Source organism: Pseudonaja textilis, chromosome 1, assembly GCF_049901715.1.
Source record: "Pseudonaja textilis isolate UNSWEBS1 chromosome 1, rPseTex1.2, whole genome shotgun sequence".
Lineage (NCBI taxonomy): Eukaryota > Metazoa > Chordata > Lepidosauria > Squamata > Elapidae > Pseudonaja > Pseudonaja textilis.
Window position 1 is genome coordinate 57,691,420 of NC_141990.1, and position 18,800 is coordinate 57,710,219.

The 18,800-nt window shown below is 34.9% G+C and overlaps 1 protein-coding gene across 1 annotated transcript in view; it reads left to right on the plus strand.

Moving 5' to 3' along the window:
* The first annotated feature begins 822 nt into the window (after positions 1-822).
* Positions 823-18,800, plus strand: part of KIF6 (kinesin family member 6) — a 120,284-nt gene continuing 102,306 nt past the window's right edge. Inside the window, exons 1-3 of the mRNA XM_026695363.2 lie at positions 823-950; positions 2,626-2,735; positions 6,716-6,790. Of these exons, the coding sequence (XP_026551148.1) occupies positions 885-950; positions 2,626-2,735; positions 6,716-6,790 (251 nt within the window). The 5' untranslated portion in view covers positions 823-884. The remainder of the gene's footprint in view (positions 951-2,625; positions 2,736-6,715; positions 6,791-18,800) is intronic.

Sequence of the window (18,800 nt, forward strand, 5' to 3'; positions counted from 1 at the left end):
TTTGCTTCTCATCCAAGAAGCTGAAGAGCTGAAGAAGCTTCTTGGATGAGAAGCGAAACGTCTTCAAACAAGTCCAGTTGCCTCTTGAAAAAGCACCTTTGGGACAACCATGACTTGGATGACTGAGAATCTCCACAGACTTTTATGTCATAGTTCACTAAATAATTCATTGATAGATTGGTCTGATATATATATGTTGAGGCATAAACGTGACTTATCTTTAGTTTTATGTGCTATACAAAATCAGTCACTATTTGTTATTGAATAATGGTTCATACCTTACCATATTGTGTCGGGACTATCATAAACGCTCGCTTTCTCTCTCTCCCCTCTCCATCACTAAACGCCCGTATTTCTTTTAATCCCTATGGAATAAGGGTATTATTTGAAGCTCAAGCAGGCTCCTTTCAGACGCCACTTCTGAGCTTGGGGCTCAGATTAGATCGTCTTCCGACCACCCTCTTGATCCAAAAATCCTCCACCTCCATTACCTAGGAGTTATCATGATTAAACAGGAGCTTACTTTTAGCTAGCCATCGCTAACACAGCCTCCATCGATATTTTTTTTAAAGTGACGTCCACCCTCCATGACAGGACATGCTGTTTGGGACCAAAAGGGAAAAAAAAAAGAGCGAAACTTTTTAAGTAATGGAAAAAACGCAAACGCGGCACAGTCCCCCCACCCCCAACACCGCCTCTACTTAGTTTTCAAACTAATTAACTGTGGACTCTCAGCTCTCACGTGCGTGGGGGGAGGGGAGAGCTTCCCCAACCGGACGCTGTACCGCAAGGCACGACGGGTAGTGTTCATTGGTTACCGTTGCTAGGGCCGGCCTTTTGTCCGCTGGCTTGTTTCTTGGCCACGGAGAACTTGATTCGCGGAGATGGTGAAGCAGACGATCCAGATTTTTGCCCGGGTGAAACCCTTGGGCAAGAGGCAGACCCCCGGGGTAGGTGAAGGACAGAACCCATCAGGCCGGGCCGGACTCGTTGTTGGGGAGAAAACAGTGGGTGAGAGAGCCAGGCCCGAAGCTCCGAAATATTGTCTCAAAGGTGCTTTAAAAGCCATGATCAGGATGGGTGAAAATCTCCATAGACACCCCGAAATACTGAAAAAAACAGAGAGACCGCGCGAGGATTAGAACAGGGTTCTTTAAGCTTGGCATGCTTAAAATGTGTGGACTTCATCTGCCAGAGTTTTCCAACCAGCATGACCTAAGGTGAAATCTGCACGTCAGAATGTCAGGAATACAGTATTTGAGTGGAGTGCACCTTGTGATGGATGAGATGAGGGAAAGCTTTTAACAGATAACAGATGATCAGAGTTGGAAGGGACCTTTCAGGTCATCTAGTCCACACACACCCCGCCCAAGTGGGAGACCTTCACCATTTCTGACAAATGGCAGTCCAGTGTAGAGGGTGGTGGAGAAGATAAACAAGACGCAACACAGGACTTGGGTAGCTCTTCCCCAGGAAGAGGAGGACCTGGCTGTTTTGGAAAAACTAAGTGGCTAAATTTGATGCTGGGCTGCAGGCAAGCTCAGATGCCCCTGTTACTTTAATTATTTTTTACATCCCTCTTTCGACTCTGGTGAGCTCTCAGGGAGGCTTAACAATATGAACCAACTCTAAAAATAATAATTTTTAAAAATCAGCTAAAACTGAGTAAGTGCTACAATAATTTCCCAAGTGAAAGCAACGTGAATGAGGTTATTTAGAAATTGCCTAAATGTTGAGAAGCCAAACACACGTTCCAATTAACTGTTTTTGTCTTGGTATTCTAAAACCTGAATCTCTTAATAGGAAAAAAAAAAGCTTTTATTGCTGCCTGTTCAAATGGTAGGCCCGGAAAAGATTGCTAAATGCAATCAGATATCGCTGCTGTTGTTTTTAATCCATCAAGAGCTTTGTTAAAGGGTTATAAAACATTTCATTTAAAAAAGCATGTTTGGAAATGTGGCTTTTGTTATTTAGTCTTCCCATTTATTTGTGAAATGATAGGAGGAAATAACATCTCTATAGTTATAAATATTCCATCTTTCTTTTCTACCAGTTTTATTATTGCTTACTACCTGGAAAAAAAAGGGGGGGATACAGGACTTAAGTTCATAACAAATACTGAAGGTCATCAAATTAGAAATACTTTAAAGAGACATAGATTCTGTACACATTTTGCTGCTGTGAACCTATGGCTGGGATTCTGAAGTGTGATGAAATGGTATTACTTTGGTTTCTATAACTTCGATAGGTAGGAAGGTTTGTTATTTAACTTTTCTTTAGCCTTACATTCAAAATTGCTTGCCCTACATAAATTAAATTGAGTCTAAATAAAATAAATGTTGGAATCTTATTCATAGTTACTCAAAATTATATACTACTGAAATGCAGTGATTACTTCTAGAAAATATCAAATTTTACTGGAAATGATATGGAATAGTATGCATTTAACTCATTCCTATATTTTAGGCATTATTTTACCTAGAGTTAAATCTCTTGTATACCTGTTATGAGAATTGCTTGCATATCTATTCCTATTAAAAATTATCCAATCTAAACAAGACTAAACCATGGAATGTTTACATTAATTAATAGAAATATTTTCAAAAGGTTACATGTATTTTGTAGATATATTCAGTTGATGAAATTGAGACATCAGCATTTGGTCTGGAGATTATTGTTCCACGAGATTTGTCAGATGGATTTGTCAATAACAAACGAGAAAGCTATAAATTTAAGTAAGTAACTTTAATACTTTGGTTGTTTGCACATTATTATAAAATGCTTAATCATTTTATCATATAGTTCCAACTTTTTGTTTTATTTATTAAATTTGTCACCCATCTCATTTCGAAACTACTTACTGTTTTTATTTATGAATGTTTGAAATATTGTTTTACATTTCTAAAACCTTCAAATGTTATGTAGTTTAAATTTTACTCTATGTACAAAGTTGATATCCCACCAAACCATTTTACATAAAAAGTTTACTGAATATTACTGAATATTACTGAATATTACATATTTATGTTGTTTATAACAAGAAAATCAATTCACATTTCTACTTCTGAATGAATAAAATAGAATAAAATCATTACAAGTAGTCCTCGACTTATGGCTGGACTCCAAAAATAGGACTTATTACCCAGATTTGAAGTTCCAATGCCCACCCACCCATCCTCCCCCATGATCACAATTTGGGCACTTGGCAACCTGTTTGCAGCCCCCCTGCAGTCACTTGATGGCAATTTACATTGTTTTTGCTGAAAGCCAATGTTTACTAATTGTTTCTGTCAAAACCACGCCATAGCAAACAATGGGTTTGCTTAACAACTGTAGCATTTGCTTTGTGTCTCTGGTGTTTGCTTAATAACCAATGCAAAAAAGACCATAAAATTGGGCATGGTCACATGCTGATGTGCTTTATATAACTTACAACTGAAATTATGGACTCCATTTCAGTTGTAAATTAAGGAATACCTATAAACGAAGTCTGCTCAGTAGAGTAGTGTGGCCTCCTGTCAGAAATGGACTGTTTTGTCAATTTTGATACAAATCACAGGAGATACTTCATCTGTGACCAACTGAAAACCATTTTTCTCTTTCATCAATCCATGGTAGCCCTTCAGATATTTGTCAATGGCTAACATCTTACTTGACTTTTCTGAAGACTACTTTCTTCAGAAGTTCAATTCCTTTAATTTTTTTCTTACAGGTCATGCTTCTGATTATGTTGCCTTCCTATAAATATGTTCCAAATAGTGCTACATACCCAACAACAAACTTTTAACATCTTTATTAATAGATATCATAAAGTTCCTTCATAAAGTTTCTGTTACAGCATTTTAAAACTTTCTTAAAGTAACTATATTCAGATTGTTCTTGTTTTTTCTTCCAATTCAATGTCAGTATTATGATTGATGATCATGATGAAGCAACATTATAATGCTTACAGCTTTGACAAAACAGAACAGATTGTGAAAAGCTATCTTTTACTGTCCAATCTAATGTATCTTTATTGGAAAATAAAGTTGATGGATTTGGATATGAAATGTGTTTATGTGTAGCCCGCTTTGTACATCTAACAGTGGTATGGAAATTACTATTGGAACATATTTTTTCTTCAATATGCTACTTTCCTTCCCAGAATTCTCTTGGACAGGGTGTGATGCTCTTTGATGTCCAAGGACTAGAGACACCACAGCATAGGAAATCTGTACAAAATATTTGATTGCAACAATCACCTTTCCCAACAACAGGCTATTTATTATTCTCTAGGCCAACTCCACCCTTTTGGGTTTTGCAAGGTATTGTTGCCACATAAGTATGTCTGTAATACTCCTTTAATACTTATTCTTTTACTATACTTAATTCAAACTAAAGTCTCAAAGTCTTTACAAAATAACACGCAGTTTTTGCCTTTTCCCAAACATTCTTGCATTAATTGGGATGAAGTGCTGTTTCAGTTTGGTTGTTCCTCTTCTAGTTGTTATTGGGCTCCTAGAAAAACACAGGCAGGAATCCCACCAGGATAAGTCTTTTTGCCTTCTTATAATAGCTGCCAATCTCTGCTTCCCAGCCTTCACCTTTCCTGCTACACTGTGCACCCTCTCCTACTCTGTCTTAACATTTACTTTTGTAAGCTCAAAAGACTGAGGCTGCCTCTGGACGTCAATGTGTGTGTTAAAATACCAGGGTGTGGCACAGTTAGCCAGGCAGCTGGAAGACCAGCTTGAATGCCTATGAGTAAAGTTCTGAGGAAATGGAGAAATGGATGAATGCCTGAGGAGAAGTGGGGAGGAGAAGCTTTCTGCATGAGTACAGCTAATTTTGAAAAGAGCAGACAACCCCAATTTCACTCCCTCACAGAGGAGGAGGTAGAAAACATTCAGAGAAAATTTAGGGATAAGGAAGGTGAGTTAAATAAGAGGAAGAACATGTTTCACTGAACAAGCAGAAGTCTGTTTTGTTAATAATATTAAATACTGATTTTTAAAGTATGAGGCATCAATATTAGTAGCTTAGAAATGGACTTCTAACCAGGTAGTGGATAACTTTTTGTATGCATGCATGCACGCATGCACGTATAAATGTATGTATGAATGTATTTATTTATTTATTTAATGTACCCATAAAAATATGGATGACCTATAATTCCTTAATAGGTAATTGGGATGAAAAGCAAACAAAACAGGTGGTATTCAGTAGGTTCTGACCAGTTCTGGAGAATCGGTAGCAGAAATTTTGAGTAGTTTGGAGAACTGGCAAATACCACCTCTGACTGGAGATTTTACAGTATCCTTCCCCTGCCACATCCTCCAAGCCATGACCACAGAACCAGTAGTAAAAAAAAATTGAATCCCACCACTGAAACAGAAATACATTACTTTTACACACACAAACACACACCAGTGAATTTTCACCCACACCAGTGAATTATAATAATACTAAACAGAGGGTCATGATTAAAAACAAAATCAACTCAATATTTGGAATCATAACCCAGCTTTCCTGGCTTGAAAAAAACAATAAAAGAAGTTTCAAGCAGTTTTCTGAAGACTATCAGGACCCATAGCATACCAAGGGAGGGGAGAGATTAAATTTCAGACATAGTTCCATGGCCATGAATATGGCAATTTCTAATTGAAGGAAGGCAATTTCTAATTGAACACCCTGCACAGGGGTCTTCCTGCATAGCCCACATATCTCCAGCCCACAGTGATATTTGTATATTCAGATTCATTCCCCTCATAGCCGCCGCCTCCCCTATTTCACTACAACCATCAGTGAAAATTGAATTATTTTCACCTGGTTCTATGACAGGAAAAAAGAGATATATGGCTCATTCTTTCCTCCTAGAAAATAAAATTAATTTTGATTTTATTTTCATTTGTTTTATATGGAAAGAAAAAGGTTCTGTGAACATCATATTGGTGTTATAATTTTAATATAAGTATTGTCATCTATTCCTCTTTCCCTCTTCTTTCTTACCTTCCCAATTAACTTTAAAAAATTCTTTTTCAGCACTTCTAGTAAAATGGAGTAGGAGCTGCAGGTGCCTAGTGATTAAATAAACGCAGTTAGTCCTTAACGTAGCACAGGACTCTTTTGTCCACTACAGTGGATCAACATAATGCTTTTAAGTCATTTGCACTAGAACAAAATTGGTTCTTTTAATGGTGGGAGAGTAGAGAGAGAGTTAAAACATGTATTTAGAAGAACTGTTTATAGAGGTGCTAAAACATCAATAATTTATTAATGTTAGATTATAGAAATAAGGTATTATGGACTTTGAAAGTATTTGACTTGTTGTTAAAGTAAGTTCCTTAATAGTTGCTTTTCTCTTCCAGAGAAGAAAACTGGAAATAGTTTGCACTGTTTATATATTCTGTTTTATTTTTGTGTTTCTTAAACATGTTCATGTGTGGGCCTTTGGAAATGTTGATCCCCATGACAGTAGTAAAATACAGTTTGCTTTTTCTAAGCAGTAACATTTATCACAATATTTTATTGTACACATTTTGTAAGCAGTAGTGTTTAAAGTCCTTTGTGGATTCAGTAGCACAATAACAGTGTGGAAAAAGCTACAGGAGAAAATTGTTCAGGATTATGTAAAGCAATGATGTAAACATTGATTTATTTTTAATTTTTTTTAAAGAAGGAAATGAATCCAGTATTGTTTTAAGATTTTGCATGACCAATTATTTATAATTTGCAGATTTCAGAAAGTATTTGATCAGGAATCAAAACAAGATGACATTTTTGAAACTATTGCCAAGCCAGTTGCAGAATGGTGAGTTTGATTTTTTTTAATGACCCATTCACCTTTTTAATCAATAAAACCAGTTTGTGTTAATGAACATTTTTTTAAAAAAATTGGATGGTAGAGTTCATTGAATAGTTTCTCTTATTCCTTTTTTAGTAAATATTTGATAGCAAGGGGCAGATGAGATTCAAAATGATATGCATTTTGTTAAAAATAACAATAAATAGTCTGATAGAGTCTAAACTGAATAAAGCAAGATTCACTAGTGAAACAAACTACAATATAGTATAGTGTATTGTAGTACATAAAACAGTAGTATGTACATGAGAGCCAGTTTGGTGTAGTAGAGACTGTGCACAAAACTGGCTGGGAAATTTTGGGCCAGTTATTCTCTCAGCCCTAGGAAGAAGCAATGTTAAACTTCTGAAAATGTTGCTAAGAAATCTACATATATTTGTCCAGACAGTTATCAAGAGTCAAGGCTGACTTGAAAAAAATGTATGTGTTTTAATCAAGTATGGGTTAGTGTTGTAAATTCCGTATTCAAAAAAGGTTTTGAAAATATTAGGTTTATGTATTGGAAGTGTGCAAAAAGATAAATTCACATTTTCAAAGCACACTTACAATTAAAGAAAATGGGTCTTCATACAATGTGCAATTAATGGAAAGTAAGTATATCTATCCATTATGCTTACTTCTCATTTTCAGACAATATTCCCTTGAATACAGATTTTGAGATCAAAAAAGGAAAGTATGTTTAACTTACAGAGTTTGTAGCTAGTTTTGGTCAGATATAAGATTATGTACAAGAATGGACTTTTATCTGTTGATATACATAATTTCTTATAGCATTTTATAATATTTTATCTTTGTACTTTGATAAGCCTGTATAAGTTTATATGGAGTGTCCTGAGCATTGTTTGATCTAGGATGAAACAACTGGTGCATCTTGCAGACCTTAGAACTTTTCTGTAAGGTCTCCAAACTCTTTTCTTTCACTTTTCCTACAGCCTATTTTCTAAAAATTTTAGTCTTTGGATTTGCACTTTTTATTATAGCTGTCACCTCTTTTCATATTGCCATTCGTATAATATGTACGGTAGACCTCAACTTAAAACAGTTCATTTAGTGACTATTCAAAGTTACAGTTGCACTGAAAAATAATCAGGTGTTCTAGTACAGGGGTCGCCAACCTTTTGGACCTCAGGGACCACCAAACTCATAATTTTAGATCCCAGGGACCACTAACTGGTTCTGTGGGCATGGCCTAATTTGTGGGTGTGGCTTGGTGGTCATGTGATTGGCTGGGCATGGCTTGTATGTAAATATTATAAATATTTATATAAATATTGAATTTTTTTATAAAAAAGAGCAACTTTTACCCAAAATCAGGCAAAGCAGGCAGGCAGATTGAGTTTCTCACAGAATCACAGATTCATTCAGAGATCTATCTGCCATTGGCTAGCTCAGTCTGTCACATAAAATTTGCTTGCAAGCAAACTCACAAAATTAACTCACAACATACCATGCATATAAATATTGATTTTTTTATAAAAAAAAGAGCAACTTTTATCCAAAATCAGGCAAAGCAGGCAGATTGAGTTGCTCACAGAATCATTCATTGATCTATCTATCTGCCATCAGCTAGCTCAGTCTCTCAAATTTGCTTGCCCTGAGTCTGCACTGAATTTGCTTGCAAGCAAACCTTCAGTCCTAAAGGAGGTTCAGCTGTGCTTAGCTAGAAAGCAAGAAATCCAACCATTTCCTGCTTCCTAGCTAATCTAAATCTCCCGGCAGAGCAGAACAGATGGTGGTTGGAAAAAGGAAAAATAGCAACTTAGCAGACAAGTTTGCTGGGTAAGGAATGAGTGGGCGGGAAGGGTTCCCACAGGTCATGTGGGCTGAGCAGCCTTGTGTTTCTGTGCAGCCTGGATTAATTGCTTTGGGGGGATGCTCTGAGGATGAGATTTCTCTGTGGCCCACCAAAATTTTCTCATGGCCCACCAGTGGGCCATGGCCCACCGGTTGGCAACCGCTGTTCTAGTACATTTATTAGCTTTTAATATGCTCTTTTTGGCACAATCTAACTGCATATAGCAGGATACAGCCAGGACCTGCTATAGTCAATGAAATAAAGATTAAATTTCTTATATTCTTTTGTTCTCTCCATTATCTATCTTATAAGAACATCAATTCAAGGTTTACCCTATTTCTATTTTTCAGTGGCTAACTAGATGTCTCTGTGCTGCTTATGGACAGGAGATAGAGACATACCTCTCTCCTGCCATTGTTCACATACAACTCATGGGAGGCATGCTGTTCTCAAATCTGCAATAATACTGAGTCTTCAGACCTGTTAATCTAACATTTAAATTGCTTAAATTAGTTTATATCTTGCTTACCTGGTAGTTTCTTTTGACAGCATCCTGAGGAAACCTAAAAAAGCTGTATAAAGTATAAATAGGCACATTAATTATAACTTTTCTGATGACATAAGGATTGTTTATATATGCTCCTCCACCTCTTTGCTTACCCAAATATCTGAGGTAATTTTATCATACAAAGATAGAGCCTTTTTGGTCCAGAACATCCTTGTTGGATGTGGGTACGCTACAGATGTGTGGACTTCAAATCTCAGAATGCTCAGCAATGGTCATTTTGCCATAGAATTCTAAGAATTTAAATTCATAAAACTATAAGATGCCCAAATTAGGGAAAGCAATCTAAGCACATTATTCTTCTCAGTCTATGAAGTAAAAAATGACAGTATGAATAAACTGAATACAAGTTTGGATGTAATTCAGAAACTATTATGCTAAATTTATATTTAGTATAATCTTAATTAAGAATTATACAAATTGCATTTCAAATCACACTGATACCATTAGGATAGAACTAAAATGAATTTTATGATTTTTGCTTTTTATATCAACAGATAACAATTCAAAGACCATGGCCTTCTCTGAAGAGCTTTGAATGCCTAGAGACAGAAATCCCATTTCATTCTATGACATTTGGATATTTTCTATTCTTATGACATATATTTTGTCAAATGAAGGAGATAGAAATCACTGGAATATGCTTCTGATAGTATTTTTTTCCACACGATCATTTGCAAGTGCACTTTGATAAACATCTCTGCCCAATCTTTTTATCATGTGCAGATTACATGTTTCTTGAAGCATAAGCAATTTATATTGCAATCAGAAGTCAAGCTAGTTGTTGATATGGACAGCATTTTCTTTTGTTTTCCTGTGGATTGAGTAAAGCGTATTCAGAACAAAGCTGTTTTGGGCTCAGTAAGAATGATAAATGGATAGCTTAAACTTCATTTGAAATCATTTTAATTTTTCAGTGAAATTCTTTCTTTTGTACAGTGTTCATATTGAGGGATCCTTGGTGCTTTCTGAGGTTGGTTGTTTTCTTGCAAACATTTCATTATTCAAGCTAGGTCTAGCACTGATGATGTTTACCTAGTTTGGGTAATGAAATGTCTGCAAGAAAACAACCAAGCTCAAAAAGCACCCCCTGATTTCAGCCCTGAGCTATAAATATTCTCCTTTATTCATATTTGAGAATGCAAGGATCCTCTTATATCTAATTCTTCCAAATATCACTTTTCACTCTCTTTGGAGATGCAGTAAACGTGAGTTTGATAGTTCAAGAAAGAACACATACTTTATAAGAACAATGTTGCAACAGCTAGTTCTGAAGTTACATTACTTGTTTCCAAGCTTCTTTTTTATTTATAAAATTGCAGGATGTGTTCACTTGATAGTAATTTTAGTTTTATTGCAACATATCTTGTTATCTCAACAATGCTTTGTAACTACTATTTTAAAATAACATCGCGTACACATATAATTTCAAAATATGTTATTTACAATGCCTTCATATTGCAGTGGTGTTTGCTAATAATACATTTTGGTTGTTTTCATTTATATTCAAATGTGCCAAAATTCCTTGTTAAAATTAATTGTTGCTATTTTGGTATTGTTTAGTTCCTCATGAGGGTTTTTAAGATTACAAAAACAAATTCATTATTAATTTGGCAACTCATCAACTGAACATATTCTTAAAGTGAAAAAAGTATCAGTAAGGGAAGGAGGAGCTTTGCTGATCTATTTCCAGGAAAATGACAAAGCAGAAATGTCAGTGAAGTTTCTCGGTAACATTCCAAAGCTATTTCTTGTATGATCACATGGAAAGTAAATTACAGCAAAATAAATCCACAGCAATAGCAGAACAATAAAAGAAGGAACATATGTGACATTAATTATAGATTTACACTGCTGGCATAAGGCGTTCATTTTTCCTCCTTTTTGTATTTCTTTGAACTTTTTTCTCTGTTGTTGTAATCTATAGTTTGTTTTAATGTTTAAAGTTGCAATTTACTCTGGTTGGGAGTTAAATCCCATTGAACTTACTGTTTCTGTTTGGAATTTCTGAGTTATTTCTCACTAGTACAGGGCTTTTAATTTACTGCCTATTTTAGATCACTTAAATTTTACTAGCCACATATAAAAGGATTCACTAAAGATCAAAAATAGCAATAGCATCTATATACCACTTCACAGTGCTTTCTAAGTGGTTTACAGAGTCAGCATATTGCCCCCAACAATCTGAATCCTCATTTTATTGACTTAGGAAGGATAGCTGGTAAGAATTGAACTGCTAAACTGCAGGCAGCCAGAAGTCAGCAGACGTAGCCTGCAGTACTGCATTCTAACCATTGTGCCACCTGAGACATTATAGGCTTTCTTGAGTGTTTTACGTTGTTTTTCGATGTGCTTTTGAAAAAATTGATCACCAGTTTCTATTTTAGTATTAGTAAATTAGTAAATTGTTACATTCTCCAAACTCAAATCCAAGGATCAGAAGTAGGTTTTGTCACATGAACTTGATCAATCACAACTCACTGAAATGTCAGATACATATTTTTATGTAATTTTAACAGAACTTAAGCATTTTGTTCAGTGAGGAAAATGTAGTTGCATGCGATTTTTTCCACTTTTGTAGTGTTATTGTTGGGTTAAATTATATGTGTGATTGGCACATTTGGAATTACCCAATAACCAAAGCTAAAATAAAGACTTGTATAAAAGTATGATTTCATATTTTGATTTATAAATTTGGTGCAGCAAAGCATGGATGACAAAGACATAATCCCACCATATTTATTTATATTTTGAGGGGGGGGTATTAATTTAATTGCTTTTAGTGGAGTAATATTGCTACTCCTTTGAAAGTCCTAAGAATATTATTCTTAAAATGGAGACAAGCCATCCGTATATCTATCAAAATAGAAATAAATCCAATGAATCATTTATTGCAGATACTATAGTAACCTTCAAAGAAGCCAAAAAATATCTATGTACCTGATATAACCAGATGGAGTACATAGAAATCAAATCGAATATATTGTTGATACAATAAGGTAGAATAACTCAGTTATAATAGTAAAGATGTAACAAGGGGATATCTGTGGGACAGTTTACAAAAAGCTTACAAAATCCTTATGTTCACATTTCAAGTCAAGATTGTCAAAATAAGAGTCAAAATCAAAGTGGGGAACAGAACTAACCAGTTTCCATAATACGATTTTGAACATATAACCACAATTTTCAAAGAGAACATAGGAAATTATTTTGAAGTTCTGAATTTTGTTAAATAGAGAACCAGAGGAATTGTGGAATGAAATTTTTAAAATTGTTGAGGAAGAATATGGGAAAAGATTGCCAAAGAACAAGAAGCAGAAAAAATAGATATCAGAACAAATGGTGAATGTTGTCTAGAAGAGAAGCCAAACCAAGAGAGAGATCTTAGAAAAACTTTTAGAGAACTGTTAGAAAAAACAAGCAGTATTGTCATGACATCTGTACCAATATTGAAAATGAAAATAGAAAATCTTCCAAAAGATCTCCAAACTCAAGAGGTTTCAACCTTGAATTTGTATGCTGAAGAATACTAATAAACAAATAATAATAGATTCACAGTAGATCAAACACAGATGAAATGAGTATTCTCATCCACACTGCCTCCAGAGTCCTGAGCTGAGCCAAAAGATATGGCATCAGAAGGAGGAGCTTAACCCATTCCTGGACTCTCTTGCAGTGTAGATAGAAAGGGCGTTCTCAGGAAATTATACCAACATCCATTCTATAGTATAGAATGTTAACATCCATGTTAGAAGGTATTTCCTAGTTACAAAAATTGGAAAGAAACTGGAAGTACCTTTTCAAACTAACACATTTTATTTGTTATCAACAAATAACTTCTGATTTTTGACTAGATTTTTCTATTTATAAGAACTTCTAGTACTAGAAGATGAAGTTATATTTGCTCTCTGGCAAGCAATGGACCCATAATCAGTAATTGTTATAATCTATCTATACCAACAAAACTGGATAATTTAAGAGACTCTGAAAACTATTGTATAATATCCAAAATCTCATATACTAGCAAAATAATGCTTAGGATCATCCTATACAAATTAGAATCCTATGTGGAAAGAAAGATGCTAGATGTTCAAGCCAAGGAATATCACCCATTGTTGTTGACACATACTGGCTGATTGAAAAGGCCAAACAATGTAAAAAAATAAATCTATATGTACTTCGTTGATTATAGAATGACCTTAAATTGTGTTGATCATGTCAAACTATAAAACAGAGGAACTATGCTTAGGAAAATGGGAACCCTAGAACACTTCATTATCCTCGTGCAAAATCTGCACACAAAATAGGAAACCACAATCATACTGAAACAGACTGTTTCCAGATTGAGAAAGGAGTAAAAATAGTGGGGATTTAGCTATTTTAATAGCTAAAAATACAAAGGATTTGGAAGGTCTGAAAATGAAATTTTCAAGGAGCACAATGAAAAGAAGTAGGATTGAAATTAAATATAAAGAAAATCAAACTAATAACAGATAAAGTAACCAGAACTGACAATAAAGATATTGAAGTGGTGGAGATCCTGTGCCTTTTAGGTTTAACTGTCAACAGTCAAGAAAATAGCAGTCAAGAAAAATGCCAAAGTCTAGTGTGGTAGAGCTGCCATGAAGTTCTTGAAACCCAGTTGAGTCAAAAATGTCCAGGCTGAAATTATCCTATTTCAGTCTTCATTATGTGAAGAATTACCTTTCTTGAGAATACTAAAAAGATAGGAAAGGAGGAAGTAATTAGAAGACACCCAGCTGCAAGGTACATGGACTTGATTATAGTAGCAATGGGTGCATCATTGGGAGCTCTGAAAGGGCAAGTTGGGCACAGACCATCCTGGAGAATATGTTTATATATGGTCACTAAAGTTCACATCCACTCATGGCACATTGTCCAACATATCTATTAAGTGTCAGCAGGTGGCAGAGCTTGGCTGACCTAGACTTGAAAATTACAATGGCTTGCTTAGGACTCAAATGGGAGGTACACCAAGCTAGACAATTGGGGAAAAAAGAAAAATCACAGAATAAAGGCAATAGCAACCCACTTATGAGTGTCCAACAAACTGTATATGAAGATTCAAAGGAGATTTCATATCTGTTGGAGCATATATTTGGATATTTAGATAATGCATGAATTTTTTGCTTTTATTATGCATGCTTGTGTAGGAGAAAATGTGTCATTCTTTATTGCCTTTTCCCACAAAGAACAGTTATTTCCCATTATTCTTTGTTCATTGTCCCAGCCATTCAGCTGTGGTGAAGCATATCACATTTTCCATCCTCTTGAGCTTGTTTTGTGGCTCGATTAAGTGCAGCTGTAGCATGTTGATTCTGGATACGTAGGTGCTTTTTGCTAGTATAATAGGTTGCTGGGTGATTTAACAGGCAGACAAAGAGGTTGCCAACACAGTGGCTGCCTGAAAAAAAGGCTCTTGATATATACATGCTACCTGAATAGTGAAAATTTGGAACAAACTGACAAATTTTCAATTTTAGATCTCTTAATGCTTCTGTTGTTTTCCACTGCAAATTTTCCTGAAAAAAGACATAATTTCACATTATGTTTACACAGTATATAAAACAATACATTTGTAACCAGACTTAGATTACTTTGTCTCATATATTCTAAATAGATTTGTGGTTACACATTTATTATAGCACAATTCAACTAGAATAATTGTAACCTAAGCATCTTTTTTTTAAAAAAAATAGCATCTTAAAGCAGGGGTGGCCTTCAAAAATTTTAGCAATAGGTTCTCTGCCTGGTTGCTGGATGGGCATGGCCACGGTGGGCATGGCCTAGACGGCCTCCTGCACCACAGTGAGAGGGCGTTTTTGCCTTCCTCGGGCTCTGGAGGCTTGAGCCTCCGGGAGGGCAAAAACTGCCTCCCTGGACTTCAGAGGTGCTCTGGAAGCCAGAAACAGGCCTGTTTCCAGCCTTCCCGAACTTCTGGGAGGCCCATTTTTTGCCCTCCGCAAGCCTCCACATGCGCCCTGCACTTACCTGCATCCAAAACGGGCCATGTGGGGACTCCTGGGAGTGGAGGGGCAGGGTGGGTGGGGCCAGCTAAGAGTGGGATTTGGGGGTTCTCTGTACTGTGCAGAATCTTAGCTAGAGGATCTCCCAAACCCCTGCGAACCCCAGCCTTAAAGTGGAAACACTGAACATAGGTATTTTATAAATATATAGCCATAGATTAGTTTTCAGTGTCTTATTACACTGGTTTCTTAATTGTATCTTGGTCTATGATTATATATATCAGAGTCACATTGAAGGAAGAAGATTGGTTTGCCAGCTCTCCATCTCGCACAATGGTATGCAAACAAAATTTGCTACTAAATCTCTAGTCCATCTGTACTCTTTTTTTCTTTTTAATCCAACTGGAATTTCCTATACTTTAGATTTGGTTGTGAATTTGGCCTGATGATTTGTCTCAAAATATATTATGACTGGGACAATCCTGAAATAATGGTTCAGATCTCATGTGAGCTTAGCAATTCTCTGCTATTCATTACAGCAAACCATCCTTTTTTCAGATTTCCTTCAGAGCTAAAAAATATACAATTTGCACCCTTTTTCAGGCTTGTTTCTTTAAAATAATTTTCAAAGCACACATGGCTTCAGTGCATACGTAGTCTAGGCTAAAGGAGTTAATCTCACATTAATAACAATTTTATGAAATGTGGAAGAAAAAGAAGTTAGAGTATTATAGATCTTGTGTTTCTGAATTGAAACAAAATATATTCTTGCTTTGAAGCTGCCTGCATTATGTTAATTCTACGCTATGGCTATGGCTGAGGAACAGTGAAATACTGGAAGGAATCATCATTCTTGATCTTTTTATATCTCTTGGTTGACATGGTGAACTGGTGATATTTTATAACAGACAAACATGCATCACATCCTTATTCTTATTAGTATAGGTGGTTTTACATAGAAGTTTGTAGAATCTATTTACAGCATAGTGGAGGAAGAAAATAATGCCCTTTTTTGAATGCCACTTCACATGATTATAGGGTTTTATTTTAGCAAGCTTTAAGTGTTTTTTTTTCTCTTTTTAAATTTTGGCAAAGTAAAGTGTCAGAACTATGGGATTAAAATAGTTATGAACCTGCAGTTACAAATCTACATCAAACACCCGTTTTTATCAAATTTCTATGGTAAGATATCTTTTTTAAACATTTCAGCACAAATGGGACAAATTGCAGGTGCCTCTTCCATTGAAGTTATACAGTGTGACAGGATAGATTTATAAATTATTTGGAAGATACTATTTTATCTCCCATATCACTTTACTTTCTTTACTTTCTCCTCCATCACGTTTAAATGTTTCACACATTTAAAAATAATTTAAATGAGATCTATCTAGGGGAATGTTTATCTACAATTCAAATAAAATAAAATAGAGCCAATGGCATAATGGGTAAGATATTGGAACAGGAAATTGAAGGTCTACCTTCAGCTACAGAAGGTGACTGGATTGTTTTGGGGGAAGTCACTATCTCTCCAGCCAAACTTACTTTACAGATTTATTTGTGGAAAAATAGGAGGGAACACCAAGTGTTCCACTGCGAGCTCTTGAGTGAAAGGCAGGATAAAAATCAAGTAAAGGTGATAAATATTTAAATACAGTTCTTTTCCATATATTTAAGTGGAGTTCTCTACTTGGAAAATTAAATTTGATAATAAATTTTACTTTTGTCATAAACATTACTTTGTGAAAATATCATGCCAAAATCATTGTACGTAGAAGATTGTAGAGATAATGCTGATGAAGGAAGGAACTGTTAGCAGAATTGTTAAAAGATAATAAAGAAGACAGTAAATGATATCTCACAACTAGGAAAGGAGGGACCATGAGAAAGAGTTTCAAAATAAGCCCACCTTGATTCTGGACAGCGGGGGCAGAGGGGAATTCTGCAGGTCTTCAAAACTCTGTTATACCCAACAACAGTATTGTTCCAGCAGTTCTTGTAATATGTTTCTTGATCTGATCTACCCTGAAAGACTGCTATTAAAGTTCCCAAAACTTTCTGTGATGGACTAAATGAAAGTAAAAAGTTGTGAAAAAAATCTTAGGAAGTATTATACTTGGTCTATTTCTTTTATAGAGATTTGCATGCTCATAGCTTTCCAATCTCCCCATTTGCAAGTTTGAAATACTTCTAGATTTGATTACTGATTCATTAAAAGCAAAGTTAAGAAATATCTTTCTTCTTTCTTATTATTATTTCATTTTAATAGTCAGTATAAGTAGTTCAGTTAAAGTTAATAACGTATCAGATGTTTAAAATGTATTTAAAGTAATTCAGTGATTTTAGATATACTGTATTATATGTTTTCCTTTTGTGGCACCCAAGTTATAGAAAATGAGCCCAAGATTGCTCAAATTACACAAAGCCAGCCCAAGGTTGATGACTATATTGATGACTTAATGTGGGGTTGCTAGCCTCTCGTTTTTATTACTTTTGATTCCTGTTTAAAATAGTTTTATTTTAAACGCTTCTACCAGTACTCCCTTATTCCTATAAATGTTTAATGATGGGATCTACTTTGGGGCCCAAATCAGTTAGCCGTGTTCAGAATATTAGATTTTCACTTAAAGCTGTTTAGTCTCTGAATGTATTATACAAGTGAATTAGGTATATGCTATTGAGGAATATTTATTTCTAGACTCTTAGCAAAATTGTATTAGATCTCTGTCATTAGTATAGCCAGGCTCAAATTTATAAACTTTTAAACATAGAATGCTGTAATGTTGCAAATGTTTATTTCAGTTTGTTTTAACAAGGTGTTCTTGGAGGATTGTAGGCATTTGTTATTTTTTTTGTCTGATGTATCATTAATTGAATCTTTTTAAAAGAAAACATTGTGGTTTCTAATTATATCAGTCACAATATAGTGTTTAGAAATTGAACCCATTGTATACACGGGATAGAAATAATATGGTTGATTGGCTCCTGTTTCCAGACTGTCATTTTTTGTTTTGTACACTCTTTCTTTGCCAGTTTAACCAAATGTATGTTAAACAGCTGAAATACCTACCTCTTCCAATTCTCAGAAGAATATGATTATATTTATTAGATTTCCAGTTTCATGCTTTACCGTCATTCATTGCATATTGATGATAACCAACTGAGCTAGATCATATTTCTTCAAAAGATGTATATATATCAGCTTAAAATTTGGTTACCTTTAAATCTTTATTTCAGTGACTAATAAAATCCTTTATTCTATATAATTAAAGAAATAAATGATTTGTCTTGCAAATTATTAAAACAAACATAACCATAAGCAGAAAGAGAGAATGCATTTGGATCCAAAGACGGCACTATTATAGAGAAATAGATTTGTGTTTGAAATACAAAACCATTGGCTAATCTTTCTTACAGGGATTCAATAGGAATCAAATGGAAGTAAGCTATTTCAGATAAATGTGAGAAAGATCTAAATGAAATGAAATACCTTTAGTTTAATTTAAACTGAGTTCATATCTAACATGAAATATGAATTGAGCCAGTGTATTTGTAAAAATAATACATTTCTTGCTATGCTCTTTATGTAAGGAAAACTAGGTTGGGAAGAGAGGA